Source organism: Mesoplodon mirus (genome assembly GCF_964341445.2).
Source record: "Mesoplodon mirus genome assembly, chromosome: 4".
Taxonomy (NCBI): domain Eukaryota; kingdom Metazoa; phylum Chordata; class Mammalia; order Artiodactyla; family Ziphiidae; genus Mesoplodon; species Mesoplodon mirus.
This window is the reverse complement of record NC_138979.1, coordinates 63513963-63534311: the sequence shown is the minus strand read 5'-3', so window position 1 is coordinate 63534311 and position 20349 is coordinate 63513963. Positions and strand designations below refer to the sequence as shown.

Sequence of the window (20349 nt, the reverse complement as noted above, 5' to 3'; positions counted from 1 at the left end):
CTCCCTTCTAGATATCTTTTCTGCAGCTCTATCTCCATACATAAAAAATAACATTTGTACAACGTAACACAGTCCATAATAGCAAAGAATAGAAACAACCTAAGTGACCATCACTAGGCAATGAGTTACACAAATTACAATGCACCCGTACAGTGGAGTACTATGCAGCTGAAAAAAACTGTGGAAGTTCATTATATGGAAAAATCTCTCTAGCAAAATAAGGATAATAATAGGAGTATTAGGAGGATTCGATGAGTTAATATATATAAAAGGTTAGAACAGTGACTACCATATAATGTGTTCAATTATGACAATGTATACTTTAAGTAAAAAAATCAAGGTGTAGAAGTGTATTATAGGGGACTTCCCCTGGTGGCACAGTGGTTAAGAATCTGCCTGCCAATGCAGGGGACATGGGTTCGATCCCTGGGCCAGGAAGATCCCACATGCCGTGGAGCAACTAAGCCCGGGCACCATAACTACTGAGCCTGCGTGCCACAACTACTAAAGCCCGTGTGCCCTAGAGCCCGCACACCACAACTACTGAAGCCTGTGTGCCTAGAGCCCATCCCCCGCAACAAGAGAAGCCACTGCAATGAGATGCCCACGCACCACAATGAAGAATAGCCCCCGCTCGCCGCAACTAGAGAAAGCCCGCGTGCAACAACAAAGACCCAACGCAGCCAAAAAAAACCCAGAAGTGCATTATAGGATGCTGCCTTTTGTGTAAGAATGGAGAAAAATAAGAATATATTCATATTTGATCGTATTTGAATAAAGAAACCTTGGAAGGATACAAATTAATAAAAGTATTTACAGGATGAGGCAGGGAAAAGGTGGAGTGAGGCATTTCACTGTATGCCTTTTAGGTTGCTCTCATGTTTGAACCTTGTGAATGTACTGATATTACCTATGTTTTTAATTAAAGAACAGAATTCTAATAGATGTGGGCAATTAGATAGGCTATAGAAATAAAGGGAGAACTAGAACCAGTTGTCATTTTCCTAGCTTTGGATTCATGGGAGAGGGGCTGAGACCGAGGTGAGTGACCCTTCCTTAGAAAGAGTGCTCCAGGCCTGGGAAGGGGACCCCTAGGGGTGGCCTGGCTGGAGGGAGAGCAAGACTTGCTGGGGGGGACCACAGTCTCTGCTGGGTCCTCTTCTTAAGCCCCTTCTGCCCCAAATGGGGTCTCCCCAGGGAAACCAGCCACCCCTGCCCCTCTGGATGGAAGGAGACAATTGGCTTCAGGTCTCTGTTGAGGGGCCTGCATCAGATGCCCTGGGGTCCAAAGCCCCCAACTTTCTGATAAGACTGAGGTGCAAACCCTGAATCAGAATGACCCATTGTGGGCCTGCCACCCAAGACCAAGGATGACCTCCTTGGCCTAGGGTTCCTTCACCCTCATTCAAAGGACACTTACTGAGCACCCACTGTGTGCTTGGCACTTTGTGGGGAGACAGAGGTGAGGTGGGCACCTACCCACAAGGAGCTCCATGACAAGGACCCAGACTTAACACAGACAGAGAGGTGTAGCTCTGGAAAGCAAAAGGGCACTTATTTGCTTCTAGAACACTCGAAAGAATGAACTAAAACACCACGGAATCAATGAGAAGTTGCTCAGCAAAGTGGCTGGATTGTACCAGAATTAAGAGAAGAAAACAGCTTAATTCTATTCCAGCAAAGCAAATGAAAAGAAATATGGAAAAATTTTCCATGTTCTCATTCACAACAGCAATTTAGAAAATGCTAAAAAAAAATACCTAGACATAACCCTAGCAAGAAATACATAGAACTTATATGGAGTAAATGACAAAAACCCACTACGAGAGAAAGTCTAAAAACAGAAAAGTGTATCAAGGTCCCAACGGGAGAGACTAAATAGTATAATGTTAATTTTCCTCAAGTTAATACAAAGGTTTAAAGCAATTTGAGCCAAATTACAAATGAGATTTTAAAACTTAACCAACTGATTCTAAATTTCACACAATGAAAAAAAAGAAAAAAAGAATGAATTTCACATGAAGGAGTAAACAGATCAAATAGCTAAGAAATTGTTTGAAAAATCAGTGTAAGGAAGGGGATTTTCTCTGCCACTGACAACATTATAGAACTACCATTCTTAAAAGTGTACATACTAGTCTAATAGTCAAGAGAACGATCAGCACAACAGACCAGATAGTCCTGAAAGAGGCCCTGGCATCTATCAGAATGTAATATTTTATACAATAAAGCATCCCAAACTAATGGACATTAAAGGATTTTCAACAATTAGATCATGAAAACTGGCTACGGGGGGGGGGGAATAAATCAAGTTAGGGCTTTGCTTCATACACTACACCAAGATATATTTTTGATGAATCAGAGTTAAATATGAAAAATAACACCATGGAGATATAACAGTTGACTATTTACTCTCATGATGGTAAAGACCTTATAACCACTGAAGAAGTGGAAGAAATCATACTATCAACAGATGCAGCTGCCTGAAAATTCAAAACTCTCTATTTTTTGGAAAGACATTCATGACCTCCTATTATAAGAAAAGCACACTTTGTAACCCTAAGTGTTGTTCATTCTGTTTTAGATGATTACAGAGACAGCAGGGAGGAAAGGAGAAAGTCTAGATTGATAGTAGTTACCTCTTTCTCTTCTCCCCTCCCCCTTTTTACTGATTGAGATTTTCCAAAAGTTTCTGTAATCAATTCTAAACAAACGAGTTTGGACTTTAAATAGGAGGCAATGGGGAACCGTAAAAGAACATCCCCTCTAGGAATTACAACAAGCTCTTTCTCTTCTGCCTTATGATATATTGTTTTGTCTATCCCTTTATGACTGTTCAGCGAATTGACTGCATGATTAATATTTTAATAGAAACCCCAACATGTTTCCTGGGTTCTCAGTCTTCCCATCCAAAAGCTGCCTGTGTCTAAACCACCATCCCAGAGGCCACGTGACAGTAGACAGGATATGGGTTCTGGAGGCGGCCCGACCTAGGCCTGAATCTGAGCTCTTCCACAATTCCTAGCTATGAGGCCTTGAGTAAATTACTTTCTCTCTCTGAGTCTTAATTTCCCCATCTATACAATGGGCATAAGGATACTCTCTCATAGACTGTTACAAAGACAAGGGGCTGGTGTATGTGAAGTGACCAGCACAGTGCCAGATACACACTGGACATTCTGGAGCTGTGAAAGAAGAGGGGGCATTAACCGCATATGTACACGTGGCAGGGGAGAGCCCTGCTGCTGGTGGGTGGGTGAGCCTCTCAACCTCAGGCAGTAGGAAACATCACCACTGAGTGTGGTCTCTGGACTGTTCCCTTCCCAGTAGGGACATGCCGCCCTAGACCAGCCACACTTCCCAGTAGGACCAGAGCAACATGGCACTTCTGCTGTCCTAGGAAACAGGATAACTCAGAACGCAGGAAGCAAAAATCCTATGAAAACAGGACTAGTGGAGGAGAGATGGCCCCAGAGCAAAACTCCAGGGCAGGGCCTGACTTGCCTGAATGCTGACGGAAAAACTCTCCACTTCACCGCCCCTATCTCAACAAGGGTTGATGGGAGCTCTCACTTTGGTGGAGTATGGAAAGGAGTAGCCTCTTTTGGAAATTCAAATAATTAGCTAGAGGGTAATTAAAGGGATCCGTCAGTCATTTACACAGTAGTATGGATGCATTTAATGAGGCTGGTTTCCTGCCATCTCCAGGGTGACACAGTTGAGGAAATAAGATTTCTGAAACCAGGAGAGGAGATGAGTAATTGTAGAGACTGGGATGCTCAAAGAGAGTGAAAGCATTATTCCTGTTGACCTCCCCTCCTCCAACTATTCATTAGTTGAGAAGGTGGTGACAGAGATAGGAAAACCTGCGGTCTCAGAGAGGAAGATAACAGAAGTTAAGAGAAGCAGCAAAGAGGGACTTCCCTGGTGGCGCAGTGGTTAAGAATCTGCCTGCCAATGCAGGGGACACGGGTTCGAGCCCTGGTCCAGGAATATCCCACATGTTGTGGAGCAACTAAGTCCGTGCGCCACAACTACTGACCCTGCGCTCTAGAGACCATGAGCCACAACTACTGAGCCCACGCACCGCAGCTACTGAAGCCTGCACACCTAGAGCCTGTGCTCCTCAACAAGAAAAGCCACCACAGTGAGAAGCCCGCGCACCACAACGAAGGGTAGCCCCCGCTCGCCGCAACTAGAGTAAAGCCCACGAGCAGCAATGAAGACCCAACACAAACAAAAGTAAATAAATAAAATAAATTTTTAAAAAAAGAGAGAAACAGCAAAGAAAGAGGAGGGGAGGAAGCCTTGTCTATTTCACACTATGGTCTTATGCTGGTCCCACACCCAAGAAAGAGGAAGAGGGCTGGAAGAGGGCTTCCCTGGTGGCACAGTGGTTGAGAGGCCGCCTGCCAATGCAGGGGACACGGGTTCGTGCCCCGGGAAGATCCCACATGCTGCGAACCGGCTGGGCCCGTGAGCCATGGCCGCTGAGCCTGCGAGTCCGGAGCCTGTGCTCCGCAACGGGAGAGGCCACAACAGTGAGAGGCCCGCATACCACAAAATAAAAAAAAAAAGAAAAAGAAAAAGAAAGAGGAAGAGAAAGTTTATAGTTTTTCTTCCCCACTCTTTTCTGTGTAGGTCTCTGCTTTCAAGACTGGCACATCCATGGTGGACAGTGTTCTGCTGGGCCACGTCACTCATTCAGTAGGTAGCAGATGCACTGCTGCATGGGTGCCCTGCCTCTCCTGCCCTCTCTATGGCAGTGAATGGCACTACTGTTCAAAGGCCACTCAAGCCAAAGATCAAGGGGAATTCCAGATTCCTCCCCTCTTCGACTGCTTCAACAATGACTCATTATTAAGTCTTGTTAAGGTCTACCTTCATTTACTTAAAAAAAATTACTGAGTACCAGCTATGTACAGGTATGGGGCTAGAATGTAGAGATGATTAAGGTAGAATTCTGGTTCCTAAATCTGTCACATCAGTTCCCATTGATACTGCCTTTGTTCTTGCCCCAGTTATGGCTTATCTCCTTTAGCACTGTCCCCTAATAGGCCTCCTTGCCTCTGGTCTCTCCAATCAACCTTTCCCAGTGCCACCACATGGTATTTCTAAAATGTGATCATCTGGGAATTCCCTGGCGGTCCAGTGGTTAGGACTCCATGCTTTCACTGCCAAGGGCCCTGGACTGATCCCTGGTCGGGGAACTGAGATCCCACAAGCTGCGTGGAGCAGCCAAAAAAAAAAAAAAAAAAGTGATTATCACCATACATTGAGGTGACTGCAATGATGCCCCTTGGAAGTACAGTCAGAATAGTATCAAGTGCAAGCAATATCTTAAGTAACACATAAGTAATTTGTTAATGAAGGAGATTCAATTTTTGAACAAAGTTAGATCACTTGGGCAAATTCACTGAGTTTTATAATAATGTACTATAATTATATAGTATTGGGTATTAGTGAACATGAACACAATTTGGATTTACATGCCAGTAAACGTTGCAAAAGAACAAGGCAAAGTTGATCACATAGATAAGTATAGTGATTACTTATTAATCTGATTAAGCTATTTCATTTAAATCCAACCTAATTTCAAGAAATAAAACGGCAAAAGAGATGGAAATAGCTGAAACAATCAATTAACTAGAGCCATGAATAAGAAAAATGCTATTGGATATTAAGGTAACAATAACTTAATACTGTATTAAATAACATATGGTATAAACAGACAGCGCTTCTATTCAGTTGTCCCTATCTCAAAATACCTCCCCAACTCTAACAGCTTTGGCAGAACAAATCCAAACTGTAAAACATGCCAAAGCGGGCTTCCCTGGTGGCGCAGTGGCTGAGAATCCGCCTGCCAATGCAGGGGACACGGGTTTGATCCTTGGTCCAGGAAGATCCCACACGTCGTGGAGCAACTAAGCCCATGTGCCGCAACTACTGAACCTGTGCTCTAGAGCCCGTGAGCCACAACTAGTGAGCCCGCGTGCCGCAACTACTCAAGCCCGCGCGCCTAGAGCCCGTGCTCCACAACAAGAGAAGCCACCGTAATGAGAAGCTCACGCACTGCAACGAAGAGTAGCCCCCGCTCACTGCCAACTAGAGAAAGCCTGCGCATAGCAACGAAGACCCAACACAGCCAAAAATAAAAAAATTAAATAAATAAATTTATTTTTAAAAAAAAGCCAAAGCAGGCATTTGTTACAAAATTCAATGACTATAAAGTTAATCGTTAAATGTTAATAGAATCTGGTGACATAGGAAACAAGCAGTAACTCCTTATGTGACACAAACAATTTTGATATTCTCCAGAAGTACTTTTATTAAAATAGGTATAAAATTATTTTATGTAGCTCTGAGTGTATACTGTGGTTCTGATCTTTGTTACTCATTCAATACTCACTAAATATTTAAGTTTCCCCCACACTGTGGTAATACTCTTAAGATTACTAATCAGAAAAAAATAAAATCATAAATTAAAAACTGTAATACTAACGGTAATAGAGCAAGAGGAAAATGAGAAGGAAAGGAAGAGGAAGAAAGAGGAGGAGGGGTTATGTAAGAAAATTTCATTGAAATAAACAGAATTTTTAAACTAAAGGAGCAAACTGGGTTTCAGAATAATTTGATACAATATGCTCCACACCAAGACAGCTTGGTTAAATTGATAAACTTAAGGAATGAAAAATATCTTTAGGCATCGAGACAGAAAAAGCCAATAAATTTGGCCTCAGGCCTCTCCTGGTGGACGTTTGATGCTGGAAGATAATGCAGCAAAGTCTACAAAGCTCTAAAGGAAAGACCATGATCAGGTATATTACACCCAGCCAAGATGTCATGTAAGCGTAAAAGCAACTGATAGACATTCTCAACACCAAGACACTCTAGGAATTCAGAACACAGCAGTCCTTCTTGAGAAAAACTGCTGATTGACAACATCCGTCCAACCAAGAGCCGAATCAAAACAAAGAATCCATGAAAAGTGGTGTTAAAGTGAAAGGACCAGTGCTGTGCATTAGAGCCATTGTGACATGGAACCAAGACTACAAACATGGGAGTGGACCATCCTGGTCTTTCACGGCAAAGACTTTGTTACTGTCTAAAATGGATTCATTTCATTAAATACAAACTATAATGGCTCCAGCCTCTTGATGCCTTGGTAATTTTTTTGCTTAATCTTAGAGAGGTCTTTTAGGAAATATTTTAGGATGAAGAAATATTTCTTTGAAGTTTAGCAAGTCTAATTTTACTTTAGTATCTTTTTCTTTCATCAAAGTCAAGGAAAATTAAATTTAACATTGCTTAACTAGCATGCTTCCTTTGAATAAACTAATTGTAAGGGAAGATACACTCTGAGCTCGAAACAAGCAACTTGTAGAATCCTTTTTTTGCAACTTGGCCAGGTTGTTAGTTGAAAACTACCTGTATGTGGAGGCCGGCAGCACCAGGACAGACTCTGCAGGGTCTGCAGTCAGAAATCCTGCGTCCTGTCCTGGCCCTGGCTCAGATAAGATCTCCTATTTGGGGATGAGCTCCCGTTAATGTTTGGGCCTCTTGCAACAATTCTCTCTTCCTCAATAATCTTATAGGAGGGTCTGGGAAGTAAGGTAACAGCACAGGAAAAAACATCTCGAAAGACAGGAAAGTGCTTTATTGTGTTAAGAAGAGGTCAAATCCAACCAGAAGAGCCCATTCTCTGACCATACTGGAAAAGGTTTCAGTTTCCTATTGAAAGGCGCTGCCCAGGTACCAAGGGATCGGGGAGCGTCACTCAAGGCTGGTTTTAAGCCTGTCCCCTGTACTCTGCTTCCTGCCACCACTGCGTGATGTCCACCTCTGCCCTGAACCCTCCCCTGGGCTGCCCAGGATGCCTCTCCCCACCTGTTGCCAATCATTCCAACTTTCTGGTCTTGGGAGCTCTTTTCCCAGTTTATGATCTCATCATACGTCTCAAACTTGAATAATAGGTCTTTGATTTTCCCCACTCAACTGTAACTAAAGCTCTTCCCGCTACAAGTTTTGATGGTCCTGGATTAATTCCCCTACTCCATCCAGCCAAGCTTTGGGATCTGACACCCCAACATGGGTCTCAGCTCCATCGACAGTCCTAAACCCCCATTACCCTTGGCTGCAAGGCACTCCCCAGCGCTCCCCAGCACATGTGATGAAAAGGCTGGCAGCCACCTTGACCTCCAGGTTAGGCAGGCCATGGCCGTGTGACACTCTGGCCTTCTCCCCATGCTGCCACCTCTGCATTCTTGCAGGTCTCACCCCCACCTGCACCATGGCTCAGCCTCCTAATGCGGCTCCCTTTCCCCAGGTCCAGATTTTTTGCTTCAGTTCCGCTTGGGTCATATATCCAACGGTAAGGTGGTAAATCTCAAATTCTTTATGGAATAGGGTAAAATGTAAATAAGCATGCAGCCAAAGAAAAAAAATCCTGGTCTCCTTGCTCCTAAACTTGCCCACTTCAATCAAAGTACCAGAGTGCAGAAAGAGGATCTGAATATTATCCCACTCTCTGCCTTAATACCACCAGTGGGTTTCCAACAGAGTCCCCAAAGGTCCATTCACACTGTGCTCTACAGGATACTCACTGGTACAAGAGTAAACTGCAGGAAAATGGAGCAAACTGAGAACATTCTTTGTCCCGGAAATTGTAGAATAGCGTCCGAATTCCTCCAACTTTCCCATGTTTGACCCTAGCTCACCCTTCCAGCTCCTGCCCTCCTGCACAGCCTTTACTTGCAGCTCCTGAAATGCAGCAGACTTGCTGGTGCCTCTGCCTTTGTACATGCTCCCTCCCCTTTCTGCTTCCTTACAGGCCAGGCTAAGTGTGACACCCCCTTGGAAGCTGCCATCCCCAGCCAATCCAGGCTGGGTAAGTGGCCTTTTCTGAGATCACATGCCTGGTGCCTCCCTTCCTTCTTCCTTCTGCCCTTAAATAACTGAGCACACACAGCCCTCTGGAAAGGGAAAATATGAGGGAGAGGATGGTGTCTTATCACACTGTCCTAAGGGCAACTATCAGCACAGAGTGACAATGGTGAGCAGGCTTCCTTGAAGCACTTTGCAGCCTTGATTGTTAATTGCAGATCTGGTTCCTCCACCAGACTGTGACCTCAGAGGGCCAGGGCTGTATCTGTTTGTATTTATACCCTAGCACCTAGCAGAGGGCTTGCTACATAGTAGGAATGTGGGCTGAAAGAATGGACTCCACAAGTATGGTGATCAAATGCCAATGGTCCTAGGGAGGACACTCCCAGGCTGAGTTTGAAAGTTTAAAGCCACTTCTGATGCTGCTCCCCAGTGTGAGCCCTAAGTCAGCTCAATGTCAAAGGATGAAACGGTTTATTATTGACTGGTAACCTGCAAGAAGTTGTGGGTTATTTATGACACTAAGGTTTTGTGCAGAAGAAACGAGTTTGTTTAGTAACCACTGGTAGATTGTGAAACAACTGTGAATTGTGACTGTGTGTGTATGATTTTTAAGCAATACTGTCAGGTTTTTGAAGCCATCTACCATGCTCAAGGGAAAAGAATCCTGTCCTCTTGCTGGCTGGACCTCCTTGCCCCTTGTACCTTGCCCACTGTGGAGAAATCCACCCCCGACACTAGAGGTGAAGCACTCTGTAAGCTACCACCATCTGGGGCTCTGGGAGAGGCCCCATCCTCACCGCAGGGTAGGAGGTGTAAACTGTGGTTTATACAGTTGCTGCCAGCCCCTATCAGCTACTAAGACTGTGCAATCTAGATGTCCACATTTACATGTGAGCAGACAACACAGAACCACAGGACCTATAAAGAGAATCAGCAGCCAAAATGGGGACCAAACGGATTCCTGGCTCACACTGAAAAAAAGGGTAATATAGGAAACATAAACCTTCTAAAAATTCTAAGTTTGTTTTCCAGGGAGATTTAAGAACATACACTGAGGAAACAAGAACAGGCTGACAAGAAAAAGCATCCTGAGAACACTGACCTTGTTTGGCAATTAAAACAACATGATTGCAATTGTCGCAGCGCCATGGAGGGACCTAGAGACCGTCACCCTGAGTGAAGTACGTCAGGCAGAGAAAGAGAAGCATCATACGATCCCACTTATATGTGGAATCCAAAAAAATGATACAGATGAACTTATTTACAAAGTAGAAACAGAGTCACAGATGTGAAACACAAACCTAAGGGTTATGGGGGAAAGTCGGGGAAGGGTTATGGGGGGAAGTGGGGGAGGAGGGATACATTGCGAGATTGGGATTGACACACACACAGTACAATATGTAAAATAGATAACTAATAAGGACCTCCTGTATAGCACAGGGAACACTACTCAATAGTCTGTAATGACCTATATGGGAAAAGAATCTAACAAAGAATGGATATATGTATATGTATAACTGATTCACTTTGCTGTACAGCAGAAACTAACACAACATTGTGAATCAACTATACTCCAATAAAAAGTTAATTAAAAAAAAGCCACACACACACAAAAACAATTGCCATAAAAAGAAAAAAATAAGCAAATGAACAGAAATCAATATATAAAAAAGTAGAAGACAATTTCTTTGAGCTGAAGAAAGACTTGAATTTTCAGTTAAACAATGTCAGAGAGGATTATTGAAAAAAGAAAAGACCTATAGCTTGATCAATCATTTTCAAGAATAAAGAAAAATTATATAAAGATCCTTAGCAAACAAAAACGGATTACCCACAGAGGAAAAATAATTAGATAATAATTAAATTTCTCATCTGCAGCACTGGAGGCCACAAATTTATGAAGCAATGTGTATATACTCCAAGATGAAAGATTTGTGATTGTGACCTCAGAATTTTACACCTAGCTAAACTTTCCTTTAAATGTGACAGCAGAGAACTCCCTGGCGGTCCAGTGGTTAGGACTCCGTGCTCTCACTGCTGAGGGTCCAGGTTTGATCCCTAGTCAGGGAACTAAAATCCCACAAGCTGCGTGGCATGGCCAAAAATAAAAATAAAAAATAAATTAAGAAATAAATGTGACAGCAAATGAAGGACATGCAAGTTAAGACAATCAAGATTCCAGAAAGTAAACTCGGAAAAGCAACCAAAAAAAAATTACTTGAAGTATTCCAGCCAAATGGGAAATTAATAACATTAAATAATTGAAGAAAGAGGAAGATACGTTATAGAAAAAATTATTGTGAGCAATGAAACTAATTAAAATCTAAGATTATAGATAACAAGTGGGTTATAATGTGATGATGACACTTAATAACTGTCAAAAAAGGATGCTTAGAATAGAAAAGACATAAAATTTGGTAATATCTAGAACTAAAATTTCATGTTATTTCAACTATATCTGAATGTGGTAAGAGAAAGAGGGGAGAAAAAGAAGTATGCTAAAAGTTTTATCTTATCTGGAAGAACAGTTGTAATCTACTCTTGATGGTGAGAGATACACACACACACACACGCGTTCTAATATGTTTGTTAAAAATTTAAACCAGAATAGAAAGAGGAGAGATATATATGATATATCTCTACAAAGAATACACATTTTTTAAAAATCCTAGGAATATGCTAGTCCACGGAATATGGTCCAGGGCCCCAAAGAAAACATCAGTATAGTCCCAGATATAACTCAAATACTAGGTGACCATACTGTAGAAATTAACATCAAATATTTAAATATCAAACATCACAAGCCACTTGAAAATTTTAGAAAACTCCCTCCCCCAAACTCTTCTATCAAAGAAAAAATGTTTAAAAAGAGAAAAGACTGAAATTATAGATATTTGAGAAATGATTGACTATGATTACACTACATCAAAGTTATGGGATGCAGCCAATGTCATATTCACAGGAGAACGTATTAAACAATAAGGATAACAAATAAATGAATTAAATGTTCAGTTAGATGATGAATAATGAGACAAGTAGAAGAGAGAAAATAATGATGATAAAAACAAAATGATTAATTAGAGAAAAGGAAAACATTACTATCAGTAAGCAATAAAAGGAAAGACCAAAAAGCTAGTGCTTTGAAAAGATCACTAAAATAACCACAAATATACAACATTAGAAATAAGAAAGGGGACACAATTACACGTATAGAGGAGATTTTTAAATTATAAAAGATAACTCAGGATGAACTAGAAAACATTCCAAAAAATCTAATTCAAGATCCAAAAAAAAGGGGGGAAAAACCTACTCTTCAAAAAAGGTACCTGTATCAGATAGTTTTTCAAGAAACTTCTATAAGCTTGAATTGCTATGTTCTTTAAACTAGTCTACAGCAGAGAAATTATCAGAGTAGCATTTTAACATTTATTGAGTATTTAATATGTGCCAGGCACTATGCTAAGCAATTTATACATATTATCATGTTCAAAGAAGCTTGCAAACTCATTGAAAGAGTTGTCTTATCAAATGAATAAGAAAACTTGACAAGGAAATCATACATATTCATAAAATTTGATCACATTTATAAATATAGATAATACCCTAAATAATAGCCTAAACAGTACTAAATGGAATCTAGCTAGAATTTAAAATAATAGTATATCATGACCAAATAGACTTTTTCCTCCCAGGAATTAAAGAATGGTTCACCATAAAGAAACCTATTGATATAATTCATCATATTAAAAGGTGAAAGGACATCTTCAGAGTCCAAAAGAACATCTACTCCTGAGTTAAAAATAAAACAAAATAACAGCAACAACAAAACTCTTAGAAAACTAGAAGTGGGAGGCAACTTTCTTAATGTGATTTTTAAAAGTCACCTGAGGAAATCAATAATAAGCATCATACTAAACAAGAAAACATAAGAAGCTTTCTCATGAAAGATAGGTACAAGACAAAGTTGCCTTTTCTAACCACTGCTTCACATTATTCAGTACTGTCCTGGCAGTTCTGGCCAATCCAATGAAACAAAGCTACAAAGAGGTAATATGTATAAATACTGGGAAGAAAAAAGGTTTTATTATTTGTAGGTGATATGACTGTTTACCTAGAAAATCCAAAAAATCAACTGAAAAACTTACAAGAATAAAAGAGCCCAATAAGATGGCTAGATGTAATATAGATATACATAAATTAATAGCATTAGTGAATGTTAATAATAACCAGTTAGAAATTATAATGGAAAAAATTCCATTCATAATATTATTACATATTATAAATTTAACTATAATTTAAAATTTCAAGACGTTTGTGAATAAAACTATAAAACCCAAAGATATAACCAGAGATGAGGACAATTCTTCCAAGATTTAATGTCATCTCAGTCAAAATCTCAATGAATATATAAGTTCTGAAACTGCATGAATTGTAAGAGCAAAAGCAACTGTACAAATTATAAAAGCAAAATTATTTTTGAAGAAGAATGGGAATTCACCCTATCAAATATAAAGCTACAGAACTCCTTACAGTAGTAAGGATTAGCATAAGAATAGTTTGGTGCAGAACAGGGATTTACAAACATATTCATGACTACATGAACATTTAGTACAAGATTAAAAGGGCATTTCAGATCAAAGCAAGAGTGGATTATTCATAAGCTACAAGGATATATTGTACAACATGGGGAATATAGCCAATATCTTATAATAACTATAAATGAAGTATAACCTTTAAAAATTGTGAATCACTATATTGTACACCTGTAACATAGAATATTGTACATCAACTATACTTCGATTTTAAAAAATGGGAAAAAACAAACAAAAAGAGTGAATTATTCAATAAAAGTTGTTGAGAGAACTGGCTTTCCATTTGGAGAGAAATGCAAAGCAAGGGTTCTTACCTTATACCACACACAAAAATAAATTCCATGGGAATGAAAAATTTAACTATAAAAACAAATTATTAAAATAGAGTACAAGTAAATATTTTCAACATTGGCATAGGAAAAATGTTTCCTAGGATGATCAAAGCCAGATACCATAAAGGAAGAGATTGATGGATTGGACTACATAGAACTAAAAACTTAAACACAACACCTCATATTGAATGAACGACAAAGGTCAACACAGGAAAAATATCTGCACTATAACAAGCTCTTACAATTAAAGACTAATTCCTAAAAGTAAACAAACAAACAAGCAAAGGACCTCAGGAGGCAATTCACAAATGAAGAAGCTCAATGGCCAACAAACATATGAAAAGCCACTGGACCTCAACCTTAACAATAAATAAAGAAATCCAAATTCAAACAATAGTATCAGCTGTGGAGGAATCTGGTAGTACAGGTGGTAAATCTCCAAGCAGGAAGTAAGCAAGCCACAGTCAGTTTAGCAGGAATGGAGCTCTGTCTGAGTGTGCCCTCAATGGGCAAAGAATACTTTCACTTTGCAAGCAGATCCCCAAGAATCTTATACAAGCTATCTATGTGGGGGGGGGGGAGTATTAAAAGTTCTCATAGGTATGCTATGTTAAGCTTTTTGCTTAAAGGGGGAAAAAATAAGACCTATAAGACTATATACTCCTACCTGTGTGTTTATTCACAAACTGTGGAAACATTCAAAACTGGTAACCGTGGTTAAACGCGGATGGGGGAGGGAGAAGTGGTGGGTATTAGGCAGATGGGGGACAGAGTGGAATGGAGACTTTGTCCTCTCTATAAATTTTGTTTGTAATTTTTTGCACCATATAAATGTATTATCTATCCAAAAAATCCTGAATTAAAATCCTGTGCTGTTTAGTAAAACTCATTAATATTGGACATGACTTTTTTTTTTTCTCATACAGACACTCCCAGGAAGTGCTTTGTTCGGTTTTGACTCTTCAGACAGAAACTAACTACCCACATCTCATCCTAGAATCCAGCTATACTGAGACTCCATGGCAGTGCTTCTGGAAAATTCCACTATAAGACTTTCTAAAGGGCAGTTTGGCAACATATTAAAATGTAAAACTTTCATAACCCTTCACCTAGAAATGGCATTTCTAAAAATTTATCCTGAAGAAATGACTGGATATGGGTGAAAAGATGATTCTGCAGCATTATTTCTTATAAGGGAAAATTGGAAACTACTGCTATCCATCCATTTGCATGGGACAGCATAAATTGCGGTCATTGCTATTGATGCTGCTGGTCTGTGGACCTTATTTTGAGTTGCAAGACGGTAGAAGCTCCTTGACCCAAGTTCCCGGCTGTGAGACTCTGGATCTCTGCTCCCCGCACCCTCTACCTCGCTCTTAGATGCTTCACCCCACCCTGGGCAGGCCCGCTCACCTGGTCAGCGTAGGGTTGCGGTGGTTAGGGTTGGAACAGAAGATGTTGTTGGACTTGCGCGTGCCATCCAGAAACTCCCGCGCCGACTGGCTGCGGAGTTCCACCAGTGGCCGGGCCTCGTGCTTGAGGAACCACTGGTGCGCCTCGATGCACTTGGCGCAGAGGAGCTGCTCACACTCGAAGCACCAGTAGTCGGCCGGCTCTTTGCAGCGGGTGCAAAGTGCCTGCGCGTCCACGATTTGCCGGTACACCGACAGGCGCCGCTGCAAGCTTTCGAAGAAGACGTTGTCCAAGGCCTGCGCATCAGGGCTTCGGGGCCAGGGCGCCTGGCAGATGGGGCACTGCATGCCTGGCTCCTCCAGGCATCCTGAACACAGCGTGTGCAGACAAGGCAGCAGCTTGGGGCACTTGGCTTCTGCCCGGCAGCCCTGGCAGCGCAAGAACTGGAACTCTTCGTCCGTGGCTTGCTGGGGGATCAGAGAGGGAGATGAGATCTGAAGTCCCAGGAGTTCCCACCCAATGGACACCCGCCCCTATGGCTGGAGGCTCAGAGTGGGACTTCCTATTCCATACCAGGCTGTCATTGGATGATGCAAAACCCAGGCTTATCAGTACCCCAATCCTCCACTTACTCAGGCCTTCCCACTCTCACTCCAAAATTTACTGAGCATCTACTTCTCATAAGACACAGTACTAGGCCCTGAGATACAAGGATGTATAGGACAAATCCCTGCCTTCAAGGAACTTAAGTTTAAAAATGAGATTCATTAAGTGTACATCATATAACCTCACATAAAGTGCTTAATACACTTTGATGTTTCCTCAGAAAGTTAAACATAGAACTACCATATGATCCAGCAATTCCACACCTAGATATATACCCAATAGAACTGAAAATAAGTACCCAGATACTTGTACACTCATTATTCTGTACACAGCATTATTCACAATAGCCAAAAGGTGGAAACGACCCAAGTGTCCATCAAGAGATGAATGGAGAAACAAAATGTGGTATATACACACAATGGAATATTATTCAGCCTTAAAAAGGAAATTCTGACACATGCTACAACATGAATGAACCTTGAAGCCATTATGCTAAGTAAGATCATCCAGACACAAAGGAACAAATATTGTAGGAATCCACTTCTAGGAAATATCTAGACTAGGCAAATTCACAGAGAAAGTAGATTAGAGGTTACCAGCCACTGGGGGAAGAGGGGAATGAGGAACTATTGCTTAAAGAGTACAGACTTTGTTTGGATAAAAAAATTCTGTAAATAGACGGTGGTGAGGGCTACACAACATTGTGAATGTATTTAATGCCACTGAATTGTACACTTAGAAATGGAGAAAACATACATAATATATATATTTGATAACATTTTTTTTTTTTTTTTTTTTTGCTGTACGCGGGCCTCTCACTGTTGTGGCCTCTCCCGTTGCGGAGCACAGGCTCCGGACGCACAGGCTCAGCGGCCATGGCTCACGGGCCCAGCCGCTCCGCGGCATATGGGATCCTCCCAGACCGGGGCACGAACCCGTATCCCCTGCATCGGCAGGCGGACTCTCAACCACTGCGCCACCAGGGAGGCCCTTTGATAACATTTTACCACAAAAAAAAGTGCTTAATACCATACCTGGCCCATGAGAAATATTCATAATGTTAACTAGTATTGTTAATATTATTCCTAGGTGTAAATGCAAATAATGAAAGTTACTGCAATATGGTGTTATTTGTACTTTCATGAAGGACAGTAAAAAGGACATAGAAGAACATAGAGCAACTGATCTAAGTAGTTCCTTTGGGGGTCAGGGGTAGCTAGGGAGTTTGCACAGAAGACTAATAAACCCCTAATAAACCCCTTGGGGATGGGGGTTAGGGGAGCAAGGTGCTCCAAGAAAAGGATCCAAGAAGCTTCCTAAAGGAGAGACCACAGGAACTCTGAGGCCTTAGCCAAGACACCTCTCTCCCACTTTCTGATCTGGGAACTAGGGTTCTTGTTTTTCCACACCTGGGACATGTTGGGGGTTCCCAGGCCGGTGCAATAAGGCTACTACTCTCCCTAATAGGTGGTCCTTCGTCTGAGGCAGGGGACGTCTGAGGCAGGGGATAAGAGGCAGGTCCCAGCGTGGGGGCGGAAGAGTCCGGTCCGGGGTGCCACTGACCCTCAGCATCTTACCCCCCTGCTCGTGGAGAATCGCAGGCCAGAGAGGTCCCCCCTAACTTATCCTCATCCCATTTTCTACTTTCCGTGACCCAAACCGAGAAGGTCAGGACCTCATGCCTGGTCTTCCTTCCTTGTGTCACTCTTTAAGGTGCTTGGCCAAGTTCCCCTGTCCCTCCCCACATCTCCCCCAACGAAAATCAACAAAGCCTGAACCCCATCTCCCCAAACGCAGTACTAGTACCTCTGGGGGGCTGTGGCTGGGCTCGTGGCCTTCGGAGAGGGACTCCGGGGGAGGCATGGTGGGGGCGTGGGGCAGTGCGGAGTCCTGCTGGGGCCCCGGAGATCGGGCGGGTACAGCCTCCTGCTGCATGGAATCCAGCGCAGTTTCGATTCTCGTTTTTGATGCTGAAGGGCGGGAGAAGCTGAACCAGAGGCTTGCGCCTGACGTCTGAGCTCCCGAAGCGTCGAAGCGTCCGAAAGGGGAGGGGCCCCGCGAGGGTCCGCCTCCCGAGAGGAAGTGAGACACTAGCTGTGGGCGGTTCTAGGGGCGGAGAAGTCGGCTGTGGGTTCTGAAGACTCGCCCTGAGCAGGGAGGAGGGAGAGGGAGGAGAGGAGTAAACGCACAACTGGACAGTGTCAGAGCTGACCTGGAAGGAGGCAGCCCCCGCCCTCGGTTTTGAAACATTCATTCATCTCACACTGGCACAGCTTTGTGCCAGCCCTCAGCTGGGAGCCGGAGCCGCAGAGATGAGCCACACGTGGCTCCTACTTTGGAAGAACCCCAGGTCTAATGGAGGAGCAGGCCCCCAAAAGGAGATTTTCACACAGTATTGAGACTGGCTGGAAAGGAGATCCCTCATCTGGGACATGAAGGAATGGTGGGAATTCGCCAGGGATTCAGAAATTGGAGGGACACTTTAAGCAGAGAGAACAGCACATGCAAAGGCATGGAGGTTTGAAATAGGAGAGGTTGTTTAGAAAGTAGTTTTGAGAAAAAACAACTAGTTTTCAGTTTCAGTTTTGGTTATTTTCAGATTTAAGAGGGGACCCATGAGTAATGTCGACCCAGGAGTGGGCTGGGGCAAGGTGATAGCTAAGCAGATGGACAAGTACTGTGGGCAATAGAGAGTCAGTGAAGGGTTTGGAAACGAGGAACAACATGATCTGTAGTGTATATTGGGACAGTCATTCTGACAACCTAGGGGCAGGTGGCCTGGTCTAGGATAGTGGCCGTGGGATGTGGGGAGAGACCCGAGTCAGAGACACTAGGAGGACACTGAGTGGAGATGAGGGGAACAAGATGATGCCTTGTGTGATAGTTGGAAGGGCTGGTGAATCTGAGGCAGTAGGGAGTGGGGAGGGAATGGGAAGAGCTGATGGGCAGGTATGAGAAGAGTGAGGAGAGAAGCAGTGGTTAAGAATCCTCCTGCCAATGCAGGGGACAGGGGTTAGAGCCCTGGTCTGGGAAGATCCCACATGCCACGGAGCAGCTAAGCCCATGTGCCACAACTACTAAAGCCTGCGCGCCTAGAGCCTGTGCTCTGGAACAAGAGAAGCCACTGCAATGAGAAGCCGGCGCACTGCAACAAAGAGTAGCCCCCCGCTCGCCACAACTAGAGAAAGCCCGTGCGCAGCAACGGAGACCCAACGCAGCCAAAATAAATAAATAAATAAATAAATAAATTTATTAAAAAAAAAAAAATGAGGAGAGAGCAAGTTAGCTCTTGGCCAAAGGAGAAGCCCAGCTCCAAGCTGGTGAGGGGAGAAAGCACAACCCCAGGTGGCATCACTGGGCCAATACCCCTGTCTTCAAACTTCAAAGCATCCCAGTCACTGTGCTGACTCCCGTGTACCCATTTTGTGCTCAGCTCCAGTCCGGGACAGACTAGAGGGATGGTGACGGGGCCTATCTCTTGTAAAGTTTATAGGCTGGGGTGGGGGTGGGGGGATGCGGGGAGAACTAACTTCCCAGGGACAGTGCAAAGCCTCAGGAGCCTACCCTACCCTGCAGCTTGATCAGTGCCCCCAGGGGTTTAGAATCAGGCCATCAAACCAGTAAAAGCCAAAGATGGTAAGCAGCCATCTGCAGAAGGGACCTGGAAGTGGACTGAGGGGCCTGAGGGCTGGCATGTGTGAGACAAGGAAAGCTTTATTAATTTCTTTGCCCGCTTTGGAAGACAGCCTGCCCAATACCTTGTTGGAAATGAATGCTTCTCAGAGTAAATTCACCATTTGCATTTGGGTTTTCTCAAGCCATGGAGAGACAAGTTACCTCTGGGTACCTGGATCAAGGGGCATGTTGCTTCTGCAACTGCAAGACTGAGATCTCACCTCTGTGATGCTCTGGAGGGCTGCCCTGGGTTAGCGCTGTGCAATCCCCTCCTTCCTTACCCTGCCATGCTCCCTGAGGTCTGCACATGAAATTTCTTTCTTTTTGTGCCCAAGTTCAGGCCCTCCTGCCCCACCTTGACCCACAATGACCTGGCTACTCCTTCATTCAACAGATAAGCACTGAGATCCACTCTGTGCCAGGCCCTGCTTGCTGGGCTGAGGGGGGACACAAAGAGGAATAATTTGTTTATCATGCCTTGGAGAAAACCTAATTCCACATAAGGGCAACCTTCCCAAAATCCGTCCCTAGTTTTTGAGTTTGTGCTGAGAAGACTGGTAGCATTTCCTTGCTTCTGGAGAAGATTCAGCTCCTGAAAACCCCCTTACAAAGCTCAACTTCTCTTTCTGCTCCTTTTCTAAGGCCTAGTGGGAGCAGGGTGTAGGAGGACGGACTCCTGCGGGCTTCCTGGAACACAGACTACCCTCCCTTCCTGCCCCGCGGCCGCATTTCGGTCCTTCCAGCGCAGGGGGCGCTGTGCGACGGTGAGAGCCGAGCCCGGCCTGCCTCCTTCGCCTGCGCCAGGGCCACCGCCCACGGCCGCGCGGGCGAAACCGGAAACGGCG

At 43.4% G+C, this 20349-nt stretch overlaps 1 protein-coding gene across 6 annotated transcripts in view; it reads right to left on the bottom strand.

Annotated features, from left to right (window-relative positions):
• Positions 1 to 17845, bottom strand: part of PML (PML nuclear body scaffold) — a 44420-nt gene extending 26575 nt beyond the window's left edge. For 5 of the 6 annotated variants that reach the window (XM_082618402.1, XM_082618405.1, XM_082618403.1 and 2 more), the window contains exons 1-2: positions 17636 to 17845; positions 15224 to 15690 (exon numbers count right to left, since the gene is read on the bottom strand). In XM_082618402.1, coding sequence (XP_082474528.1) covers positions 15224 to 15690; positions 17636 to 17764 — 596 coding nt within the window. In that variant the 5' untranslated portion in view covers positions 17765 to 17845. The remainder of the gene's footprint in view (positions 1 to 15223; positions 15691 to 17635) is intronic. The other variant, XM_082618407.1, reaches the window with a different exon arrangement.
• Positions 17846 to 20349: the final 2504 nt, after the last annotated feature.